The following is a 25,327-nucleotide window of genomic DNA, read 5'->3' as shown; positions in this document are numbered from 1 at the left end:
CAGAGTTGTCCTGAAGTCACTCCTTTGATATCTTGGCTGTGTGCTTAGGGTCATTGTCCTGCTGAAAGATGAACCGTTGCACCAGTCTGAGGTCAAGAGCACTCTGGAGCAGGTTTTCATCCAGGATGTCTCTGTATGTTGCTGCATTCATCTTTCCCTCAATCCTGACTAGTCTCATAGTTCCTGCTGCTGAAAAACATCCCCACAGCAGGATGCTGCCACCATCAGGCTTCACTGTTAGGATGGTGCCTGGTTTCCTCCAAACATGACACCTGGCATTCGCGCCAAAGAGTTCAACCCTTGTCTCATTAGACAAGAGAATTTTGTTTCTCATGGTCTAAGAGTCGTTTGCCAAAAGGTACAGTTGGGCTGCCATGTGCCTTTTACTAAGGAGTGGCTTCCATCTGGCCACTCGACCATACAGGCCTGATTAGTGGATTACTGCAGAGATGGCTGTCTTTCTGGAAGGTTCTCCGTTCTCCACAGAGGAATGCTGGAGTTGACCATTGGGTTCAAATCCCAGCCTGACCGGAAAATCACTAAAGGTCCTTAATCCCCTAGTTGCTCCCGGTGTGTAGTGGCCTTGCATGGCAGCAGCCTGACATTGGAGTGAATGTGAGGCACTGATGTGTAAAGAGCTTTGAGCGTCTGATGCAGATGGAAAAGCACTATATAAATGCAGTCCATTTACCATTTGGTTTGTGCTCTGACATGAACTGTCAACTGTGGGATCTTATATGTAGACTGGTGTGTGTCTTCCCAAATTATGTCCAATCAACTGAATTTACCCCAGCTGGACTCCAATTAAGCTGTAGAAACATCTCAAGGATGATCAATGGAAAAAGGATGCACCTGAGCTCAATTCTGAGCTTCATGTCAAAGCCTGTGAATACTTATGTACATATGATTTCTTAGTCTTTTTTTTTTTTTAATTTTTAATAAATTTGCGAAAATCTCAAAACACTTTTTTCACATTGTCATTATGGGGTATTGTGTGTAGAAGTTTGAGGTCGAAAAAAATGAATTTCATCCATTTTGGAATAAGGCTGTAACATAAGTGGAAAACATGTGGAAGATAACGTGGAAAAAGTCAAGCGTTGCAACTATTTTCCAGATCACTGTAATTTCCGGATGCACTGTATATCATCAGAAAGAATCATCTGTAGCGCACCAACTCCACAGGAGACAGAAAAACCACACAAGGGCCGCTGAAGGGGTTACACGGAAAGGTGATTTCACATCCCCTCTGCGGATTGGGCATGTTTTAAATCCACCCAGTGGATGCATAACTGCCGCCATAAGCCACTAAAAGACCCCTTAAGCAGAATAACTGCCCATCCTCACTTCCCAAAGGCAACCATCTATCTGCCACAGCCATGTGACATGTTGGTGTCCCATCACCCTTTTCCAGTTTAGTCCTCAACACTGAGGCATTTATAATCCGGATTACGCACAGAAATGCATCACATGGCTGTAATGTTGCTGGCGACTTTCTCTCACAATGCCAAGACGCAAAATGCTGCAGGCGAGTATGTTCATTGGTCGACCAGTAGGTAGATAAGTTTTGGAGTAGGCACTGGTACTGTGCATCATATTCACCATGGTATAAAATCACCTTGGGTCCTTGGTGGCAACAACCCAGGAACACAACCACTCCATCCCCCACTTCTTGAAAGTTGCCAACTATTAGCCACTGCCAGATGAAACGTGGGCATCATTCTTGGACCTCTCAAATTGCTGGGGTCCTCAATGCTCAAGCACCTACGTGCTGGATCACACCCAGAGAAACACAGAATGTTGTCATGTTCTCATACAATGCAAGTGATATTCCTCATCTGAGTCTCCCACTGCTTGTTTGACACAGTCATTCCAGTGGTACCCAATGATCCTCTGAAGAGACCTAGTACCAAAGACATCCAGTCATCACCTTACAACACTAGACAAAAGTCTACTTTGAGACTGTAAGCTTCAGGACCCTGAAGACCTGGGCCTCTCTCATCCTGCAAAGACATCTGGTTTGCCACACACCTCTGTCCAGTGACCTCATGATTCCTTGAGGTTTTCCTCTGACATTTCTCAACCTCATACAGTAGTGTTCAGAATAATAGTAATGCTATGTGACTAAAAAGATTAATCCAGGTTTTGAGTAAATTTCTTATTGTTACATGGGAAACAAGGTACCAGTAGATTCAGTACATTCTCACAAATCCAACAAGACCAAGCATTCATGATATGCACACTGTTAAGGCTGAAATTGGGCTATTAATAAAAAAAAAGTAGAAAAGGGGGTGTTCACAATAATAGTAGTGTGGCATTCAGTCAGTGAGTTCATCAATTTTGTGGAACAAACAGGTGTGAATCAAGTGTCCCCTATTTAAGGATGAAGCCAGCACCTGTTGAACATGCTTTTCTCGTTGAAAGCCTGAGGAAAATGGGACGTTCAAGACATTTTTTAGAATAATAGCGTAGTTTGATTAAAAAGTTGATTGGAGAGGGGAAAACCTATACGCAAGTGCAAAAAATTATAGGCTGTTCATCTACAATGATCTGCAATGCTTTAAAATGGACAAAAAAAAAAAAAAAACAGACACGTGGAAGAAAACGGAAAACAACCATCAAAATGGATAGATGAATAACCAGAATGGCAAAGGCTCACCCATTGATCATCTCCAGGATGATCAAAGACAGTCTGGAGTTACCTGTAAGTGCTGTCACAGTTAGGAGACGCCTGTGTGAAGCTAATTTATTTGCAAGAATCCCCCGCAAAGTCCCTCTGTTAAATAAAAGACGTGCAGAAGAGGTTACAATTTGCCAAAGAACACATCAACTGGCCTAAAGAGAAATGGAGGAATATTTTGTGGACTGATGAGAGTAAAATTGTTCTTTTTGGGTCCAAGGGCCGCAGCAGACAGTTTGTGAGAGGACCCCCAAACTCTGAATTCAAGCCACAGTTCACAGTGAATACAGTGAAGCCTGGTGGTGCAAGCATCATGATATGGGCATGTTTCTCCTACTGTGGTGTTGGGCCTATATATCGCATACCAGGTATCATGGATCAGTTTGGATATATCAAAATACTTGAAGAGGTCATGTTGCCTTATGCTGAAGAGGACTTGCCCTTGAAATGGGTGTTTCAACAACACAATGACCCCAAGTACACTAGTGGTTCCAAACCAACAAAATTAATGCCTCGCAGATGTGAAGAAATCATGAAAAACTGTGGTTATACAACTAAATACTAAAGCAGTTTGAACATAACAGTTTTGAGTTTGTAGCGTCAACAGCAGATGCTGCTATTATTGTGAACACCCCCTTTTCTACTTTTTTTTACTAATAGCCCAATTTCATAGCCTTAAGAGTGTGCATATCATGAATGCTTGGTCTTGTTGGATTTGTGAGAATCTACTGAATCTAATGGTACCTTGTTTCCCATGTAACAATAAGAAATATACTCAAAACCTGGATTAATCTTTTTAGTCACATAGCACTACTATTATTCTGAACACTATTGTATTCAGTGACTTGGAAATGTTCATGTATCCATCCCCTGACTTGTCTGAAGAAAAATAGCAATACAACTGTTTATTTACAGGTATTATACCAAAGTGTTCCATTATTTGCGGCAGAAAGGAGTGCAAAGGAAGTTTCACAGGCCCACTTTGTGAGAACAGGAGAACGTCCACCCAAAGCATTGGCAAGAGCTAACACCTCCCTCCTTGACCTTGCCCGAGACTGGCAAATGCAGGTCAACCTTGGCCACAAACTCATCTTTCCAGCAGAGATAGTAGCAACTACTCTCAGGCCAGACCTAATCCTGGTCAACTTCTCAAAAACTCCTATACATCCTGGAGTTAACGGTACCTTGGGAAGCTGCTGTTGAAGAGGCGTACGAGCAAAAACATCTGAAGTACGCTGAATTAGCAGCCCAGGCAGAACAGCGCAACTGGACTACCAAGGTGTTTCCTAGAAGTTGGCTGCAGAGGGTTCGCTGCCAAAACCACAACCAGGTTACTGACGAAGATGGGAGTGAAAGGACATGCCTTCCGCTAAGCAGTGAAGGCACTTTCAGAGGCGGCGGAGCGAAGCAGCAATTGGCTGTGGATGAAAAGGAAAGATAATAACTGGACTATGAGATGACTGATGAGGGGTAGAGACAGAGGGAGGCACACTGGGACGCCAAGTGTTGCCGTTCAGCCCTCCGGAGGTGTCATGGGCCTAAATCAGTGAAACACTGAAGATGGAGGGTGCCCATCTGATGACCCCAATGATGTTGACACCCCTCTCCCACTCCAGATATGAAGTAAGAAGCTGTGCTGATGATTCATTCAAGGGACTGTTACATCAAGTCCTTTAAGCTTCACTTCAAAGTGCAACCCATCTTCTTGGCTTTTATATTTTTAATTAATTTATATCAAGTTGTAGAGATTTACTCTGAGTGTGAGTTTAAGGAAGATGATTTTAGAATTTTTTATTTTTTGTATTTGAAATGGCATAAACAAATTAAAATATGTGAAATACCAAGTGTTCCAATATTTTTGGAGGGCACTGTACATGCTGTATGACTTCATCTGACTAAATGATCCAATCAAAACATGCTTATTTAGGGTCTGTTCCTTTCTCTGCCCCTGACCAAGACCGTGTCTCTACATCTGGACTTGGTCCCCAGTCCCCAGGTGCCACACTGTGGCTGCACAGTGCACCTAGTGGTTGGATTGTGTCTACCTGTAACCAGGATGGGTTTAATGCAGAGGACAGATTTCACTGTGTGTATGTACAATGACAATAAAGGTTCTTTTTCTTCTTCTTCTTCTTCTCCTGATGAAGATGATGATGATGATGCTCTGCTTGAAGCTTGAATCAATGAAGCAGCGCTTCGACCCGCTGTTGGCTGGTTCTCTGCTTCGCTGGTTTTCAGAAGTGGCAAGTCCTCTGGCGTGAACACCAGTCGGTGTGTAAACTGAAGTTGTCTATCAGTTAAAGAAAATAAAATAATAATATAATATCCTCTGTTTTGTGGGACTAAGTGCACAGCTCCAAAGAGCCACGCAGATTCTGGTTGGAATGAATAACTTCAGAGCAAATCACCATTTTAAATCAGATGACACCTCTTTCCAAATGCTATAATACAAACAATAAACTACAACCATCCAAAACAGTTTTTTCCCCCGAAAATGAGATGTCCTGCGTTTTTTTATTAATTACATCCTGACGTGCAGCACAGCCAGCTGAAGAGCTCACCTCAGAGTGAGTTACATTTGTGCCATTAATATCTGAAAGGAAATGCTTTTGACAAAACCTACAGATTTTGTTTATTTGTATTCCTGTCAAGAGATCAAGGATCCATCATGTACATCAAGGACCCAGTGGCCATGTACAGATTTTGTTTATTTTTATTTATGTCCAGAGATCAAGGATCCAGTGACCAATTTCATATTTATTTACTTTAAGACTCAACAAAATGTTGTTGAAAAATTCACAAGAGGTATTGATAAGGGAATTGATAAAGAATCAGATCGATAAGTGGAATCAATAATGGCATCGATATCGATAAAATCTTATCAATACCCATCCCTAATCGTATTGCACCAAATCGCATAATTTTGCATTGTGAGGAATTGAATTACCATCAAAAACATATCAAATCGCATCGAATTGGAAATGGGGTGAATCGTATCGCATCGTATCGTCAGTATCATTATGTATTGCATCGCTGGTAGTGTATCGAATCGTCAGTGACGAGATTCACATGCCTAACACAAACAAATTCAGGTGATCACATTATCTCTTCAGTAGCAGGGGTGGTGGACAAGTGGTTAATGCGCTTGGTTTCAGTGCAGAAGGTTCCGGGTTCAAAACCCACTCCTGCCACATTTCTCCATGTAATGTGGAGTTGCGTCAGGAAGGGCATCTGGCGTAAAACCTGTGCCAATTCAACATATATATCCACCTTGGATTTGCTGTGGCAACCCTGAGTGCAAAACAAGGGAGCAGCCGAAGGGACTTACTTTTTAAATCATCTCTTCAGTGGATGGAAAAACACAGTTCAGACGACATGACTCACCCAGAGTAGTGATGGATAGATGCAGCCAAAGCGTTTCCTGAGCCTCCAGGCAGAATCGCCAGTGGGGTCCGTATGGCCTCCTCCCAGTCTGGTCTCTCCAGCAGACCATTTATCACCTGACAGACAAAGAACAAAAACAATACTTTGATCAAATATAGAAATTAGTATTCAGTCTTTTTCAGTGTTACTCTGAGAAATGGATATGAGAGTTCATCTTATGATTAACTTTGGTTTCAGAGGTTAATGTAAGTGGAGATCAGTCTAACCAGTGGACAGTCATATGAAGCTGTAACTTGATTATTTCAGAACAGATTAACACTCCTGTCACACCTTGACGATTTAGCCAGAGTATATGACTAAAATTAAAAAACAGTTTGAAATTTATTCTTTCCTGGTGCACAGTTACTGAAGAGAGAAATATTCGGATTTTGAACTGCGCAACACTAAAAACCAGGAACTTCCTGGCAAGTCCCGACATCGGAGAAGAAGAAGGAAGTGATCACAGTGCTGGATCCATTATCTTAATAACCCCATTAATTTATGGATTAATTTATGGATTTTTACAGGCTACTGACAGCCCCGTTTTCACTGAGTGGTTCGGGTCGGAGCTGCACCACGTTTTCAGTGTCAGAATGGTTATTCTTGCAAGCAGAATCCTTTTGATTAGCAGGTGGAAACACCTATGTTGACAACTGAGTATTTTCACATTATTTTATTTTACTGTTTTGTGGATCATGGGATAATTTCGTCATGTGCAGACTGAGACGTTATGAGCAGATGAGGGACTGGAAGTCACTTAACTTGCAGCACAAAGCAACTCACGGTGGAACAAGAGGATCCATTCACAGCAGAGACTCTAACCATCAGACGCAGATGCAATGAACGGATTTCACATGTAGTTGACCATGACAGTTGCAGATCAGTACAGCAGATACACGAACCGCCATGGACTTTTCTTCAGCCAGGACAACAAATTAAATTATTATCTCATGTAAAACTATATTATTTTTCTCTTTGTGTGAATGGTTTTAATATTTAATAATAACGTGCTACTCTACTAACGTACAGTAGTGTTCAGAATAATAGTAGTGCTATGTGACTAAAAAGATTAATCCAGGTTTTGAGTATATTTCTTATTGTTACATGGGAAACAAGGTACCAGTAGATTCAGTAGATTCTCACAAATCCAACAAGACCAAGCATTCACTCTTAAGGCTATGAAATTGGGCTATTAGTAAAAAAAAAAGTAGAAAAGGGGGTGTTCACAATAATAGTAGCATCTTCTGTTGACACTACAAACTCAAAACTATTATGTTCAAACTGCTTTTTTAGCAATCCTGTGAATCACTAAAGTAGTATTTAGTTGTATAACCACAGTTTTTCATGATTTCTTCACATCTGTGAGGCATTAATTCTGTTGGTTTGGAACCAAGATTTTGCTTGTTTACTAGTGTACTTGGGGTCATTGTCTTGTCGAAACACCCATTTCAAGGGCATGTCCTCTTCAGCATAAGGCAACATGACCTCTTCAAGTATTTTGACATATCCAAACTGATCCATGATACCAGGTATGCGATATATAGGCCCAACACCATAGTAGGAGAAACATATACATATATATATATATACATATATATATATATATATATACATACATATACGAGGTCTGTCAGTTTCAGAAGAAGTCGGTTTCAGCATTTTATGCGGATATTCCACTGTTAAAGGAGATTTTTTTAATGAAAGACGTGCGGACGGGACGCAGCCGGCGCGGTGCGGCGGCACAGGAAAAACACCTCCGTGTTGATAACCATTTGTAAAATCCAGGCGGCTTTTGATGGCTTTCAGTGGAGTGAGTATATGAGAAATTGTTTAACAGCTGGACATGTTCCAACTTGTCCTTAAGGCTTCCAACAGAGGTGTTTTTCCTGTGACGGAGCGTCGCGGCGGCTGCGAGCCGACGCTGCAATCCGCCCGCACGTCTTTCATTAAAAAAATCTCCTTTAACAGTGGAATATCCGGATAAAATGCTGAAACCGACTTCTTCTGAAATTTCTCTGTTCTCTCACGACGTCCTGGATCAATAGAGCCTGAAATGTGGAGGTTTTCAGCTTGAAACAGGCTGACAACGGCGCCTGAGAGCATTGCGCGACGTCTCGCACCGTGGGAAGTCCTTAAAGCGACAGTATCACTTCAAAATCTCTCATCAGCTGTTAAAATTTTTACCGAAAACCAGCTTAATTTTTCGAACCATGTCCACTTCGATGTGTCTCACAGGTTTAGAAAAAATTTTGATCAAACAAAGCGCCAGTCTCTCAGCAACTTCTCAGACAAAGGAATTCCGACGAGGTGCTGGACGACTCCTCCCACAAGGAGTGCTCACAGGTGAATGACGTCACCGACAGGCGTGGAAAAACTCACGCATGCGCATGAGGGTTCAAGCATGTCTGACGTTTAAACATATGAATGAAATCCATATAGTTTTTGAAAAAAATAAAAAGGACCTATACTTTATGGACAGCCCTCGTATATATATATGAACACACAAACTTGCGGTATTGCCCAAATATGAAAGCTGCTGATGGCTTGAAGTCAGACCGGTTCGCTTCACCTCCATGAAGAACTTGCTAACAGATGGTCCGGTCGTTAGCCGCAAGCTTTCAATCTGTGTTTGTTTCCGATGCTGTTTAGATATTTATGGAGTTTGTTCATGTCTGACTTGTTTTTTTAATTGTGTTTTTATTTTTCTGGTTTGTAACGAATGTGATACGCGTTCTGGACCGATTGTCATGGTAACAGATCTGATATGGAAAATATCAGACTGGAAGTCAGCCAATCAGAGCACACGTAGCATCACAGCTATATAAAAAAAGTGTGTAGTTACTGATAGGTTGTTGGTGGTTATTGAATAAATCAGTTACAATTGACACATACTGTTTTTAACTATCTAAAACAAATTGAAAGTCAGAATTTCTTAATCTATTAGAGCTCATGTGCGTCTTTCACCTCAAACAAAAGTCCGTCTCCAGAGACGATGACCAAAGCGTCCCACAGCGATAGATCGGCCTCCCTCGCCAGCTCTCTCGCATGGTTATGTCGCTCTGGAAAAACAGACATGCTGATGAGTGACCAAAAAAAAAGATATACAACTATACGACTTCTAAGGTCAGAGTTCTTGGTCTGTTGTGACAGAGTGAATGTTTTTGCAGCTATTTATCCTCTGTGGCAGCTCCTGAGTTTGATATGTGTGAGCAAATGACTTGGTAATACAGGCACAATTTACACAATGTTACAGTACAACTGTGTTGCAACATAATACAACCAAGTGATAAATTAGAAGAAGAGCAAAATATTTTGTCTCGTCTTATTGTTCTGCTCCTTGTCAGCAGTGGTGGGCACAGATAACCAAAAAATTAACTTCGATAACAGATAATCAGATAACTGAAAAGTTATCGTCGATAAAGATAAAACAATAAACCACCCAAAAATGTATCGGAAGTTACAGATAACCGATAACAGATAAATCCAATAATGAAAACATTATCTTAGATAATTATCTGTTATCGGATTATCGGAAGTGTGCCCACCACTGCTTGTCAGTCCCCATACTGCTGCGCAATTCGTCGTGCCAATGAGTCCAACTTTGTCCCACTTGACGCCATAAAATAATCATTTTGTAGCCAACGCCACATTTGCTATCAGAATTTGGCTGATGAAACCATTCTCTCATTACTCCCAGAATCACAGAGAAATTATTTACAGCTGCAGGTTGGTGGAGAATGCATTTGGAATGTTGTCTCAAACATGTTGGTTCCACTATCTCACTTTGTATGGCCTTATGTGAGGTTTTCACCAAATTATAAAAAAATAGATATCGCCATTTATTTAGATATTTTTAATTGCAATGACAGAAGAAAATATGAATGAAATCCTACTTCCAGTCTTGGCACTGAAGATTTTTTTTTTTTTTTTTAAATACTGGTTTAAGATATTTTAAGACAAATTAAAGCCTTATTTTTAGATTAACAAATTCAATGCTTTTTAAAACTTTTAAAGGATCCACAGGACTATGTTCATGCCCAACAAAATGCTATACTTGTCTTGGACAAGTGGGCCAGTGGGAATTTTGAGGTCACCTGCAGTTACATTGTAAAAATTTTATAAGCACTTGTCTTCAGTGCTGACCCATCAGAGCTGCAAATTAGAAAATCTGGTGGCCAGAATCAGCCCCAAAAGCCCAAAAAATATGCTGTTGGGGCATCAGGCCAGTGTAAATGTCAACCTGCCCCAAGTTATGAAGCCCACAGTATCAACTTTGTATAGTATTAAGTATTGTATCAACTATGTGCTTAAAAAATGTATCCACAGCACTGCAGAACAGTGGGTTTGTAGGACTAGATTAAAAAAAAATGTCTGTTGCTATAGACCAAGGCTGCCCAGGTCTGTTCCTGCCCTGCATGTTTTCATGTCTACCTGCTCTACTCACACCTGATTATTTAATTCTGGTATTTCCCAGCACCTCATTGGCTGAGCACTCCTGTGGGTGGAGCAGAGGTAAGTCCTGTGTAGGCCCTGTGGCCAGTTGTAGCAAGGAAAGTAAAAAAAAAAAAAGAAAAAAATGCAACAGGAGCGATTTGGCCAGTGCTGATATCAGATCTGTTTCACTCTGTAACAGTGGTGGGCATGACGCACTAAGACGGTGCAGGTTTCACCTCAGCATCTGATTAGAAGGGTATCAATTGCATGATGAGGGAACGTCCTCTACAACATTTTGACCATGTCGTGTTTTTCTCTGGACATGATCCAGCACAGAGGTACCTCACTCTTGAGGACCCAGCGGCTGGAGAAGGTCAAGGAGATGCCCACTTATCACCTGGCTGGGGCGTATGGCAGGTCATTTTCAAGTACTGGGAATGAACCGGTTGTCTGCCTGTCTAACATTATTTCTCTTTATGTGTTAGCCTCTCCATCAAACATTGTTGAAGTTGATGCTGAAGTTGTGTTGTATTGCTGAATTTTTCACTCCAATTTCTGTCCCAATTCCAATATCAAAATTGAAGAATTGGGCATTGTTTTTTAAAGTACGAGGCACAATTCATATTAGTTAACTTTGTATGCAGTTATACATGAGTGTAACTGACTCTGTTGAACACATCCAACTATACCAGAGTAAAATGTACACATTCGAGTGTCAAAAAATCAGTAATGGGAAAATACAGACATAGATTCTTTATTGTCATTGTAATGTGTACAATGAAAGGTAAGATTCAAGCCTTACCTTTCATTGCCCATAGTCCAAGATTTTTTAAAGGTCCATGACACAATATTTGCATCCCGTGGCTGAAAACAAGGACCACACCACATTTTACTTTGACTGCCATTGGTAAATTTCTCTCTGCCACTCAAAGACATGGAGGACTTTAAGAGAAAAACAAAGTGAAATCAGCACCAAATTTCTGCAAGCAGAATTATTTTAGTTTGTAATGAAAGAATGGAAAAAAAAAACCCCCAAACAAAAACAAAATGCTATTTGGTTACCAGTATTTTAAATATATGTTTCTTTTCAGAAACAGGACGGAGGAATGAACACACTACATGTTATAAACACTAATTCACTGTCCATTACTCTCTGATGTACCTGAGGTGGTCCTGGAACAATTACAATATTTAATGGCAATACACAACTGGTGGTCCCCATACTTAAAAAGGGGACCACAATGTGCGCCAAATAAAGGGGCATCACACTAGTCAGCTTCCCTGGTAAAGTCTACTCCAGGGTGCTGGAAAGGACGGTTCAGCCGATAGTTGAACATCTGAATGAAGAGGAACAATGCGGGTTCAGTCCTGCCCATCCAGTCTACATGTGCTCTGTGTACATGGAGAAGGTGTACAGTAGTGTTCAGAATAATAGTAGTGCTATGTGACTAAAAAGATTAATCCAGGTTTTGAGTATATTTCTTATTGTTACATGGGAAACAAGGTACCAGTAGATTCAGTAGATTCTCACAAATTCAACAAGACCAAGCATTCATGATATGCACACTCTTATGGCTATGAAATTGGGCTATTAGTAAAAAAAAAAGTAGAAAAGGGGCTGTTCACAGTAATAGTAGTGTGGCATTCAGTCAGTGAGTTCGTCAATTTTGTTGAACAAACAGGTGTGAATCAGGTGTCCCCTATTTAAGGATGAAGCCAGCACCTATTGAACATTCTTTTCTCTTTGAAAGCCTGAGGAAAATGGGACGTTGAATACATTGTTCAGAAGAACAGCGTAGTTGATTGGAGAGGGAAAAACGTATACGCAGGTGCAAAAAATTACAGGCTGTTCATCTACAATGATCTGCAATGCTTTAAAATGGACAAAAAAAAAAAAAAAAAAAAAAACAGACACGTGGAAGAAAACGGAAAACAACCATCAAAATGGATTAGAAGAATAACCAGAATGGCAAAGGCTCACCCATTGATCAGCTCCAGGATGATCAAAGACAGTCTGGCGTTACCTGTAAGTGCTGTGACAGTTAGAAGACGCCTGTGTGAAGCTAATTTATTTGCAAGAATCCCCTGCAAAGTCCCTCTGTTAAATAAAAGACGTGCAGAAGATGTTACAATTTGCCAAAGAACACATCAACTGGCCTAAAGAGAAATGGAGGAATATTTTGTGGACTGATGAGAGTAAAATTGTTCTTTTTGGGTCCAAGGGCCAAAGACAGTTTGTGCGACGACCCCCAAACTCTGAATTCAAGCCACAGTTCACAGTGAAGACAGTGAAGCATGGTGGTGCAAGCATCATGATATGGGCATGTTTCTCCTACTATGGTGTTGGGCCTATATATCGCATACCAGGTATTATGGATCAGTTTGGATATGTCAAAATACTTGAAGAGGTCATGTTGCCTTATGCTGAAGAGGACATGCCCTTGAAATGGGTGTTTCAACAAGACAATGGCCCCAAGCACACTAGTAAACAAGCAAAATCTTGGTTCCAAACCAACAAAATTAATGCCTCGCAGATGTGGAGAAGTCATGACAAACTGTGGTTATACAACTAAATACTACTTTAGTGATTCACAGGATTGCTAAAAAAGCAGTTTGAACATAATAGTTTTGAGTTTGTAGCGTCAACAGCAGATGCTACTATCATTGTGAACACCCCCTTTTCTACTTTTTTTTTTACTAATAGCCCAATTTCATAGCCTTAAGAGTGTGTATATTGTGAATGCTTGGTCTTGCTGGATTTGTGAGACTCTACTGAATCTACTGGTACCTTGTTTCCCATGTAACAATAAGAAATATACTCAAAACCTGGATTAATCTTTTTAATCACATAGCACTACTATTATTCTGAACACTACTGTATGATTGGGTACCCCGGGAGATACTGTGGGAAGAGCTGCGGGAGTATGGAGTGAGGGGTCCCTTCTCAGGCCATCCAATCTCTGTACTCACAAAGCGAGAGCTGTGTTCAGGTGCTCGGTAGTAAGTCAAACTTTTTTCCAGTGGAGGTTGGCCTCCACCAGGGCTGCACCTTGTCATCAATCTTGTTTGTGATATTCATGGACAGGATATCGAGGGAGGAGGGTTTTCCAGTTTGGTGGGCTCAAGTTCTCATCACTGCTTTTTGCAGATGATGTGGTCCTGTTGGCTTCATCGGCCTGTGACCTCCAACACTCACTGGATCGGTTCACAACTGACTGTGAAGCCGCTGGGATGAGGATCAGCACCTCTAAATCTGAGGCCATGGTTCTCAGCAGGAATGTGATGGATTGCCTACTTTGGGTAGGGAATGAGGTCTTGCTTCAAGTCAAGTACCTCGGCGTCTTGTTCACGAGTGAGGGGACATTGGAGTCTGAGACTGGCCGGAGAATCGCCGCAGCGGGGGCGGTATTGCATTTGCTCTACGGTTCAGGGTCACCTGATCCAACCCTAACTATAAGCTTTTTCAAAGAGGAAAGTTTTAAGCTTAATCTTAAAAGTAGAGAGGGTGTCTGTCTCCCTAATCCAAATTGGGAGCTGGTTCCACAGGAGAGGAGCCTGAAATCTGAATGCTCTGCCTCACATTCTACTCTTACAAACCCTAGGAACTACAAGTAAACCTGCAGTCTGAAAGCGAAGCGCTCTATTGGGGTGATATGGTACTATAAGGTCCCTAAGATAAGATGGGACCTGATTATTCAAAACCTTATAAGTAAGAAGAAGAATTTTAAATTCTATTCTGGAATTAACAGGGAGCCAATGAAGAGAAACCAATATGGGTGAAATATGCTCTCTCCTTCTAGTCCCTGTCAGTACTCTAGCTGCAGCATTTTGAATTAACTGAAGGCTTTTCAGGCAACTTTTAGGACAACCTGATAATAATGAATTACAATAGTCCAGCCTAGAAGAAATAAATGCATGAATTAGTTTTTCAGCATCACTCTGAGACAAGACCTTTCTAATTTTAGAGATATTGCACAAATGCAAAAAAGCAGTCCTACATATTTGCTTAATATGCACATTGAATGACATTTTTCCTTCCCACTGTAGCCAAGTGCTTGCTCACAGGGGGTCGTTTTGACCGTTGGGGTTTTACATAATTATTGTATGGCCTTGCCTTACAATATAAAGCGCCTTGGGGCAACTGTTTGTTGTGATTTGGCGCTATATAAAAAAATGATTGAATGATTGAATTGAATTGATTGAATATCCTGATCAAAAATGACTCCAAGATTTCTCACAGTATTACTGGAGGTCAGGGTAATGCCATCCAGAGTAAGGATCTGGTTAGACACCATGTTTCTAAGATTTGTGGGGCCAAGAACAATAACTTCAGTTTTATCTGAATTTAAAAGCAGGAAATTAGAGGTCATCCATGTCTTTATGTCTGAAAGACATTCCTGCAGTTTAACTAATTGGTGTGTGTCCTCTGGCTTCATGGATAGATAAAGCTGAGTATCATCTGTGTAACAATGAAAATTTAAGCAATGCTTTCTAATAATACTGCCTAAGGGAAGCATGTATAAAGTGAATAAAATCGGTCCTAGCACAGAACCTTGTGGAACTCCATAATTAACCTTAGTCCGTGAAGAAGACTCCCCATTTACATGAACAAATTGTAATCTATTAGATAAATATGATTCAAACCACTGCAGCGCAGTGCCTTTAATACCTATGGCATGCTCTAATCTCTGTAATAAAATTTTATGGTCAACAGTATCAAAAGCTGCACTGAGTTCTAACAGGACGAGCACAGAGATGAGTCCACTGTCTGAGGCCATAAAAAGATCATTTGTAACCTTCACTAATACTACTCCTTCACTAATCTACTGCTCAATCTTCGTTCCTACGCTCACCTATGGTCATGAAGGTTGGGTCATAACCGAAACAACTAGATTGCGGGTCCAAGTGGCCAAAATAGATTTTCTCAGGAGGGTGGCTGGTGTCTCCTTTCGAGATAACGTGAGAAGCTCACTCATTCGTGAGTAGCTCAGAGTAGATCCGCTGCTCCTTCAAGTTGAAAGGAGCCAGCTGAGGTGGTTCGGCATCTGGAAAGGATGTCCAGTTGGGAGGAGACCCCGGGGAAGACCCAGGATTAGACGGGGTGATTATTTTGCCACACTGGCCTGGGAACACCTCGGGATCCCCTAGTCAGAGGTCGTTAATGTGGCATGGAAAATCGGTGTGGGGCCCCCTGCTGGAGCTGTTGAACCTACGACTCAATCCAAGATAAGCGATTGAAGATGTATGCATGTGTGTATGTATACACATCTGAATTTGACACGTCTATACCAGCAAACTGGCTGTTTTAGATCAAATATGACCACAGTTTGTGCAGAAAGGACGTCTGAATTCACCACCTCACAAGATATAACTTCTAAGCATGTGGAGATTAATCGATACGAATCTGTATTTGGATACAAATGTGCGCGATAAGAGTGCATCAATTCATTCAGTGTGCATTGATTCAATTGACTGGTTGAATTGTGCTGCATCGCTCGCTGACTGCTTGCATCAGTTTTTTCCGAGGCACCATGGGCATTTCGGTACACCGGAGCAAATGTTGTTTTTGCGGGTGTTTATCAACAAAATGATTATTTCTCTACGTTAATTGCGGGTCTGCTTGGAGCTTGAAGCAAGCGCTTTGACCCGCTGTTCGCTGGTTCTCTGCTTCAGAAATGGCAAGTCCACTGGCATGACCACCAGCCGCTCCGTAAACTGAAGTTGTCCATCAGGTAATGGAAATAATAATAATAATAATATTAATAATATCCTCTATTTTGTGGGACTCCAAAGAGCTGCGCAGATTTCGGTCTGTATTAATAACTTCCGAGCGAATCACCGTTTTAAATCAAATCACACCTCTTTCCAAACATTATAATACAAGCAATAAACTACACCCAACCAAAACCGGGGTTTTTTTTTTTTCCCAAAAATGAGACATCCTGCATTTTTTATGAATTACATCCTGACGTGCAGCACAGCTATAAGAGCTCAGCTCAGAGTGGGTTACATTTGTGCCGTTAATATCTGAATGGAAATGCTTTTGACAAAAACTACATATTTTGTTTATTTCTATTTATGTCCAGAGATCAAGGATCCATCATGTACATCAAGGACCCAGTGGCCATGTACAGATTTTATTGATATTTGTTCATGTCCAGAGATCAAGGATCCAGTGACCAATTTCCTATTTATTTACTTTAAGACTCAATAAAATGTTGTTGACATAGTAAACCTGTAATGCCTACTTTTAGTACACAGAAAATTCACAAGAGGTATTGATAAGGGAATCGATAAAGAATAGGATTGATAAGCGGAATCGATAATGGCATTGATATAGATAAAATCTTATCAATACCCATCCTGAATCGTATCGCACCAAATCATATCACATCGCATTGTGAGGAGTTGAATCGCCATCAAATACATATCAAATTGCATCGAATCAAGAACAGGGGAGAATCATATCGTCAGTATAGTCTTGTATCACTATATGTATCATATCGCCGGTAGTGTATCGTGGTACATGTCGAATCGTTGTCAGTGATGAGATTCTCATGCCTCATAACTGTACATCAACAGTCTGATTAGGTTCACTTCTAATATCACAAAGACACATGAAGCCTTCGAATGCAGTGGGCGTCTTCATGAATCTTATATTTTAACATTCTCAGCGTTCTACACAGCGCTGACTTCAACCTCACTGTCCTTATCCCTGGCTAAAGTTCCCGACTGCGGTTTTTCAGACAGAATCACGGCTCATCACAGAACCACAGTTTTGAAGTGACAGCTCGAGGCAACGACAGTCACATCCTGTTCCATCACGGCCTTCGGCCAAGTCTGAACCATGGCTGGACCAGTTCACAAGCACGACCGCCTAAATATGTGCAATCTCTTGTGGTCTGCCAGTGGAAACCGTAATTTATGTGACAATCATGAAACAAGAAATAGCCCAGCTTTCAAACATGTATTTACACCATTAAATGTTACCACAATACCACATGAAAGAAGCAAATCCTGTACAAGATTGGTGCTGGGCGAAAAGTACCATTCCTACTGTAACATATTTGGAATGTTACAGCTGCCATTAGCAAAAATAAATAAATAAATAAAAACAGACAAGATTTGCAAACTTTCCTGCAGATATGTGCAAATTTATACAGTCCCAGGCAAAAAGTGATGGAATCACTGCGTGTAGAGGATGTTCAGTGTTCACACAGTTGGTTCTGTTTTCCAGCATTGTAAGGAAAAAAAAAAAAAATCAGATATGGTGCAAAACGTGTAAATACTGTATTTCATTATAATGATACTTAAACTCCTCCACTTGAGGCAAGTGGGGGAGTTTAAGTTGGATCTCAGCTCATCTCGGCTGTAAAGCTCTCGATTTACCGATTGATCTACTTTCCGATCCTTACCTATGGTCATGAGATTTGGCTCATGACCGAAAGAACAAGATCGCGAGTACAAGCGGCCGAGATAAGTTTCCTCCACAGGGTGGCTGGCGCTCCCTTAGAGATACGGTGAGGAGCTCGGTCACTTGGGAGGAGCTCGGAGTCGAGCCGCTGCTCCTCCATGTCGAAAGGAGCCAGTTGAGGTGGCTCGGGCATCTTTTCCGGATGCCCCCTGGACGCCTCGCTGGAGAGGTGTTCCGGGCACATCCCATCGGGAGGAGGCCCCGGGGAAGACCCAGGAAACGCTGGAGGGACTACGTCTCTCGGCTGGCTTGGGAATGCCTTGGGGTTCCCCCGGAGGAGCTGGGGGAGGTGTGTGTGGATCGGGAGGTCTGGGCGGCTTTGCTTGAGCGGCTCCCCCGCGACCCAACTCCGGTTTAAAGCGGAAGAAAATGGATGGATTATAATAATGTATTTAAAACCAGTCATCAACACCAGATTCTAATCTCATCAACTGTACCAACGGTAGATAAGGGAATCACATTCTATGATATATTTCTTGTGTGTCATCTTCAGGAGGGGCTCAAAGGACAGCTACTGTGTGCTGAGGATCCCTGAGCAGTGAGAAACGCAGCCCGGGAGGACGCAGCGTGCCAATGTCCATGTCACACAAACACATGCACAAAGTCACAAACAAACATCATCCTCACACATAAAATGCACTCTCATCCAGCAGTGAAACCATCCATCATCTATCCAGTGATCTCATACAGCCACAAAGCCAAGGACGCCTTAATGAGTCCGTCCGCTCTGATTAACGTCTGAAGACTTCCAGCTAACAGGTTCCGCCAGACTCCAGTGATATACACGAGATAAACATATGATTTAGTGGGAATCGCATTATTCAAATAAACTACATTATATAATTTGTTTTGAGCTTGTTAAGTTTTGCCTGATGGTGAGAAAATCATCTGCTTCTTCGCCAAGTGGCTACAGACAAATGACAGATTTAGAGGTTGAATGGTTGTGACGTGTTGTTATTAGTGTGGTTGAAGAGTCTCCTGTGGCTTGATAAAAGTAAGAAGTTGCATGAGTTTCTCCATATTTTCTCCACTTTGACCTCCTCCATACACTGTATTCCAGTACCTCCATTTTAACTCAAGTTGATGTCGATCCAGTAGCTCTGTTTTTTTTTTTTTGTTTTCTCAGGGAGGAATGCTTATGAGGTACACCCCAGCATTCTCCCAAACTGAATGGACTGATCTCATCAGTTATGGTTTTGGCTGAAGTTTCGCATCCGGATGCGCTTCCGAACACTAACCCACTCCGATTATCCAGGGCTGGGATCAGTACCAGATCTGGCTGGTTTGTCCTGCTTGTGGTGTATCAAAATCACTGTACTTTCAAAGCCAAACATATAAAGTCCATCACACACAAACAGAGTCTACATCGTACACAGCACATGATCCCACACCCTCACTTTGGCTGTTTTTCCTCACAATTCCAATCAAAGCTTTGAAGTCAGAACTTAGATTCATACTGGAGCATGTGCCTACTTTTTTTAAAAGGTAACTCTTTATTGTAGGGATGTCCCGATCAGGTTTTTTTGGTCCAGATCCGATTCCGAGTCATCTGATTTTGAGTATCTGCGGATACCGAGTCCCGATCCGATACTTTAAAAAACTGAATGAACAATGAACAAATGCTAAATATATAATATTTTCATTTTAATCACCTTATTTTATTATTTATCACTTAAACAGTGCACTTCTCCTTGAGGTAGCTTGAACAATCAAGTAATAACCTACTAGACTTAAAAAATGTACAAATTTCAATGTTATTTTATTTGTCTAAAAATAAATGTCCAAGGTTCCTTATGTTCCTTATATAACAGGTGGTTTTAATTTACAGATGAAAGGTTTCTAAAGAACCATTTATTGATTTAGCTATTTTATTTACAAGTGTTTTAAACTTTTTTTAAACAGTAATTAGAAATTTTGAGGTAACAAACAACAACAAAAAACATTTCCAGCAGAGATCAGTGGTTTCTGCCACTAGTCTTCCGTAAAAGATTAGAGCTGAAATGGGCCAAGTCGATTGGATTTATACTTCAATGAAATGAAATAAACGGTGGGATGCTATTACATCCAGATGCACAGCAGTAACAACTATCTGAATACTGCAGCAATCTGGATTTGCATAATATGAATGACTTAAGCCAAATCAGCTCAAGGGAATATTTTCTCTGTAATTTATAATCACCTTTTATGTTTGATCATTTAATCTGCAACAAAAAAAAAAAAAAAAAGAGAAGAAAAGATGGCATCACTTCAACCGAGCCCTTCCACAATGTGTATTCTGACCTAAACTACTATTTAATAAGTATTTAATTCAGTCACAGCATTACTTGGTTATTGTTGCTGAACTCAAAAATCAAGATTATTTTGCACACTGGATTTTAATGTCACAATTTTACGGTTTTCTGAATATCATAGGGGATAGTATTAAGGTTTTTTAAACAGATTTTTATTAATCTTTTACGCTGTTTTACGGCAGGTTTTTAAACGTCAATTTTTATTTATTTTAGTTGTGGTTTTATGTTTTTTTGTGTTGTCTGTCATTTTTCTGCTCTGCAGCTACTGTAGCACTTCTGTCCCAGCAAAATTTCTCTGTGAGGGCAATAAAATATATTTGATTTGATTGATTCATACAGATAGTATCAAAAAATGAAGAGGAACAGCCTGAATTTCACAAGTTCAGCACTGGAAATCATTCAGTTCTATCGCTGTTTAAAACAAAGTATGTTGAAAGTACAGCGCTAAATCACAGAAAGTTGAAATGATATGACAAGAAGAGCAAAGATAAATAAATACTTGCCTATTCCATCCCTGTATATGGCTTCATGTTGAAGTAGAGCAGCAAAGTATTGTAAAATAGCAAAATAACCAGATCTAGGCTTCAGTTTCTCATGTGCCTTCTGACAAACTGCAGCTCAAATTTTGCAGGTTCTTTTTAAGAAAATCCAACAGGAAGCTGGTGATCCACACACAAGCCAGAATGAGGTTCCCTGAGATGGTTTCTGACAGTTTTTGCAGAAATTCTCAGCAAAGGAGAAGTGCTCACTAATACAGATTTGTGAACAATATTTGAGAGAAAATACTTTAGATCTTTGAGTTCAGCTCAAGAAAAATGGGAGCAAAAACAAAAGTGTTGCTTTTATGTTTTTGTTCAGTGCACAGTATATATAGATATATGGAAAATTAGGGTGTTGATTTTATTGAATCTACCCCCCACAACAGACAGATGGAACAACAACATGAAATGTTAATTAAACCCTTTACAGGTCTAATGGGACAGGAATGTCTAGTGTTCAAGAAATGGTAAATGTGGTGGATAAGGTTCTGTGTAGATGACAGATTGTGAGTCTCGATTTAGAAATACTGAGTGATTAACAAAAGACACTTTATGAAAAGTAAGCCTGGGGGCTGTCAGGGTGGGTCCGGGCTCAGGGCGAGGTTATGGGTTTGTACCCTGTTGTCATCTGCCTCCCCGGATTTGATCCTTTTGGTTACCCTTTTGATCATTTTGTATTATGTTTTCTCTGGTTGCATTCATTATGTATCTTTGGTATTTTATTATCTTGTTGTATTCTTTTTGTTTTCTGCGATCATTGGTTCTAGTTTTTCCATTGTTTTACTGTAGGTTCTGGTTTTGTTTCTGTTCTTCTTATCGGTTCTGTCTTATTTCCTCTGTCTGTGATGTCAGATTGAGATTCAGTTCAAGTGGTGTTTTTAGTCTTATTATTCTTGTACTATTTTTAGGTCTGTCACTCTGTTTCCTAGTTTGCCCTTTATTCGATTCACATTTCGTTTTGTTGGTCTGTGGGCATGTTATACTTTCACCATTGGTTTTCATTCACTGACTCCTTTTGCTTTTGATCTGCTTCATTTTCACTCCACGCCACTGGACCTGTTTCATCTCATCGTCCCTCACTCATTCTGTCTGTTTAGTGTATTTATCCACCCACGCTCCTTACTCTGGCTCACATGTCTTTGCATCTTACATCACTCCACTTTGTGTTGTCTCCACTGCACTATCTTGCACCTGCCTCCCTCATCTTTGTTGCATCCAGCCACACCTCCTTCCAGAACCCTCGATCACACGTGCACCTTGTTTGATCACCTGTTATTTAGCGCTCACTTCCCTCACCGCGGTGCCAGCTCGTTGATCTTCGTATCTTCGTTCCAGCCCTGTTCTCGTCTCGTATACCTCAGTGTTTTTTGACCTCGTTCTGCTTTTCCGGATTTTGCTCTCTGCCTCTGACTCTGATATTGTGTCTCACTGTGCCTTCGACCTCAGCCTGTTCCTGACTAGGTATTTTGCCTTGCCCTCATCTGTACCTTTGCTACGCGGCCTGCCTTTCTGTGTACCGGACCCTGGACTGTCTGTAAGATAAAGATTATTATTACACCGCATCGTCTGAGAGTTTGCATTTGTGTCCAAACACCTTCTGTGCCACGTGACCACGAATCCTGACAGAACGAGCTGGCCTGAACATGGAAGCAGCAGGCTCTCACCCGGTTATGAACTTAGCCTTGACGGATTCTGACAGATTTCCACTATCAAGGAGGTTTTTGCTGATCTTAAATTTTTTTTGTGTGCTTTCATGGCGTTCTCTCCCCGAGAGAAAAGTTTGATTATTTGGATCAAGCTTAGGAGTTACTGGAGGGTCACTCATGGCTATTTAAGATCTTCCCCGACCTTCAAGGGCTGGATGATTTGTTTGCCGAAAAAAGACTTCCTGACTGGGTGAAACACCCTGAGGCATATCTGTCGGCCACACTGCCACCTCCTGACAGCGAGTCGGAATGGGAGGACATTGAGGATGAGGAGGATGAAGATTGTGACGCCGATGAGTCCTCATCTGCGTCGGCGGGATTTGCGCTTCAGGCCACAGCAGAGATGCTGTTTAAAATACAGGACTTATTTTTTGAATTTCTGGGCAAATCAGGACAGCGACACAAGCAACATATTTTTTCCGCTCTCGATCAGTTACTTCTAGCGGAGCCTAATATCATCTCAGCCTTCCCGGAACTGGCAGATATTAAAGCCCAGTTTGAGCGAGGTCAAATTCCTCCATGTGTGGAAGACCCAATGGACTTTTTGTATGAATCCAAAATCCATGATGCCTTGTCAAACACGCCGAAGACCATCATATTATCCCATGCGGCAGTCTTGCCACCTCAGATTTTTGCTCCTTCATCGGTGACGTCACGCCCGCCGATGTTACAGGCCCCGCAGCTTCCTTCATCCGTGCCGAGTACGCATGACGTGCCACCTAAACCAGCTCTGTGGCACATCTTGGTACGGGAGTCGGCGGTGCCAAGTCCCATAACCAGAGCAGCGGTACAGCCATGTTCGGGCTCCATGCCCCATTTGTCTCCGGCCCCTGCACCACGCAGATCACAAGCACTCTTGGTGTCCAAAGCCTTCATGTTGCCTGACTGCCCTCCAGCGTTCTCGTGTCCTGGGTCGCTGGAGGAGCCATCAGGAATGGCTTTTTCCGTTCTGGGGCGCACGACAGAAACTGCGTTGACACACCCCCCTGCTAATGCATCGGTGAGGATGGCAGACCCAGCTCCAGCATGCATCACTGCTCCACATCTGATCACGGCACAGGACAACGCAGTCACGGCGTGCGCTGCTCCTCATCTGATCACGGCACCGGACGACGCAGTCATGGCACGCGCTGTTCCACACCTGATAACGGCACCGGTCGACGCAGTCATGGCACGCGCTGCTCCACAGTTAGCAACTTCACCAATCAGAGCGGTCATTACGCACACGGCTTCATCATCGTCATCAGTGGGATCAACTCTGTGCACGCCCCAGAACATCTCTTCAGCGTGCTCTCCACAGGGGTCTTCGACCGAGGACATGCCTGCTGACTCTCCTCTGCCCTCTTGCTCTTCAGAGTCTGCATTAGAACGGCCCTCTGACTCCATCTGGACTGTGAGTTTTTCCTTTCTTATTTTTGGACTATCATTGTGGTTGTGTTATTTTCCTTTTTCCCTGAAAAGTAGACCATTCATTGTCTGTGATCAATGTCCAGTTTTGTTTTCACTGAATAATTTTGGTACTTCAGTAATCATCACTTCCTTGTTTTTATGTATTAGGACCCCCATATTGGTCTGTCTATGTTTAAGAATGATAAGGGTCTTTCCCTCACTTTATGGTATTGTTAAAGTCTCCCTAAGGTCTTTATCTAAGTTACCAATTTTTTGCCACCTCAAGAGCACATTCTCATGGTTTATTCGTCTTTTACATTCATTTGCTTTTCTGGTTTGGGCCCTGGTTAGTTCTTCTGTTTGTTTGTCTGGTTTTCAGGGTGTTAGGGGTTTATTTAATTTTTTTTCATTGGTCATACTCCTGTTTCAGGCTAAGGTTCCCTTTTGGCCTTCTCCCCATTTATTTTTGTGATTTTTCCATTTTTGTTTGGCCCCTAGTATGGTGTGATTGGATGGTTCTCCGGCTACAGCTGATTTTTTCACAGTATGGTTCCCCCTATTCTTTTACTAACCTGGTTATGTTCTTTTGCGCTGACAGCATCTTTTTTGGTTGGTTTCTTCACTTTCTTTGCTCCCTTCTTAAGTCAGTTTGTTCCTCATGCCTTTTCTCTGTTTTCTTCCCCCCTGTTCATTTTGTGGTTTGTTTATGACTATTTACCTCCGGGATAAGTCCTTATGTTGTTTTTTTCGTTTGTTAGGTTCTGGTAATAGTGGTTTGGAGTTTTTTGTTCCACTCATCAATTCGTCGTTTGCATGGTTGCTTTCTTGGTTTGTCTGGTTCTTATTGGTTGGAATATATTTTTGTTGGATCCTCAGATTTTTGTGGTCCTTTCTTGTACACACCCGCATGATTATTTGTTCTTTGTTTACTTCGGTGTGTCTCTTCTGCTGCACCGATCACCGGCAGTTGGTTCCTGGTCAGGGGTGCTGTGTTTCTGATGTTGTGGTTCCTGTGTCCTCACCCGTTTTTTTGCCAGGTGCCCGCTGTCTCCCCATCAGTTCACTATGGGCCCCCCGGCCGGCCTCCTGACTTACCCGGGGTCTCTGTTTTCATTTGCACGTCCGATGGTTTTTCTGTCTGTGGCCTCTTGCGTGGTCATCCTCTGACCTCTGACACTTCAGTCCAGCAGCCTCATGACTCCATACACTATTCTCAGGCTTCTCTCGATCTCAAAGGCCGATAACCCAGAGACACGAATGTTGCTACACGTTTGACATTTTGTTCACATGCATATACAAATACAGTTATGAAGGCCGAGTCCAAGTAGTCAAAAAAAAAAGCCTGGATGTTAGTCTTGATACAACTGCAAACCCAGACACGAGGCTTTCTCATT

General features: G+C 41.7%; 1 protein-coding gene across 1 annotated transcript in view; it reads right to left on the bottom strand.

Moving 5' to 3' along the window:
- Positions 1 to 25,327, bottom strand: part of LOC117526442 (sphingosine kinase 1-like) — a 96,281-nt gene that overhangs the window by 12,582 nt on the left and 58,372 nt on the right. The window contains exons 3-4 of the mRNA XM_034188512.1: positions 9,065 to 9,159; positions 6,062 to 6,177 (exon numbers count right to left, since the gene is read on the bottom strand). Of these exons, the coding sequence (XP_034044403.1) occupies positions 6,062 to 6,177; positions 9,065 to 9,159 (211 nt within the window). The remainder of the gene's footprint in view (positions 1 to 6,061; positions 6,178 to 9,064; positions 9,160 to 25,327) is intronic.

This window comes from Thalassophryne amazonica, chromosome 15, assembly GCF_902500255.1.
Source record: "Thalassophryne amazonica chromosome 15, fThaAma1.1, whole genome shotgun sequence".
NCBI lineage: Eukaryota > Metazoa > Chordata > Actinopteri > Batrachoidiformes > Batrachoididae > Thalassophryne > Thalassophryne amazonica.
Note: the sequence above shows the minus strand (reverse complement) of the source record. Positions and strands in the feature narration are given on the sequence as shown.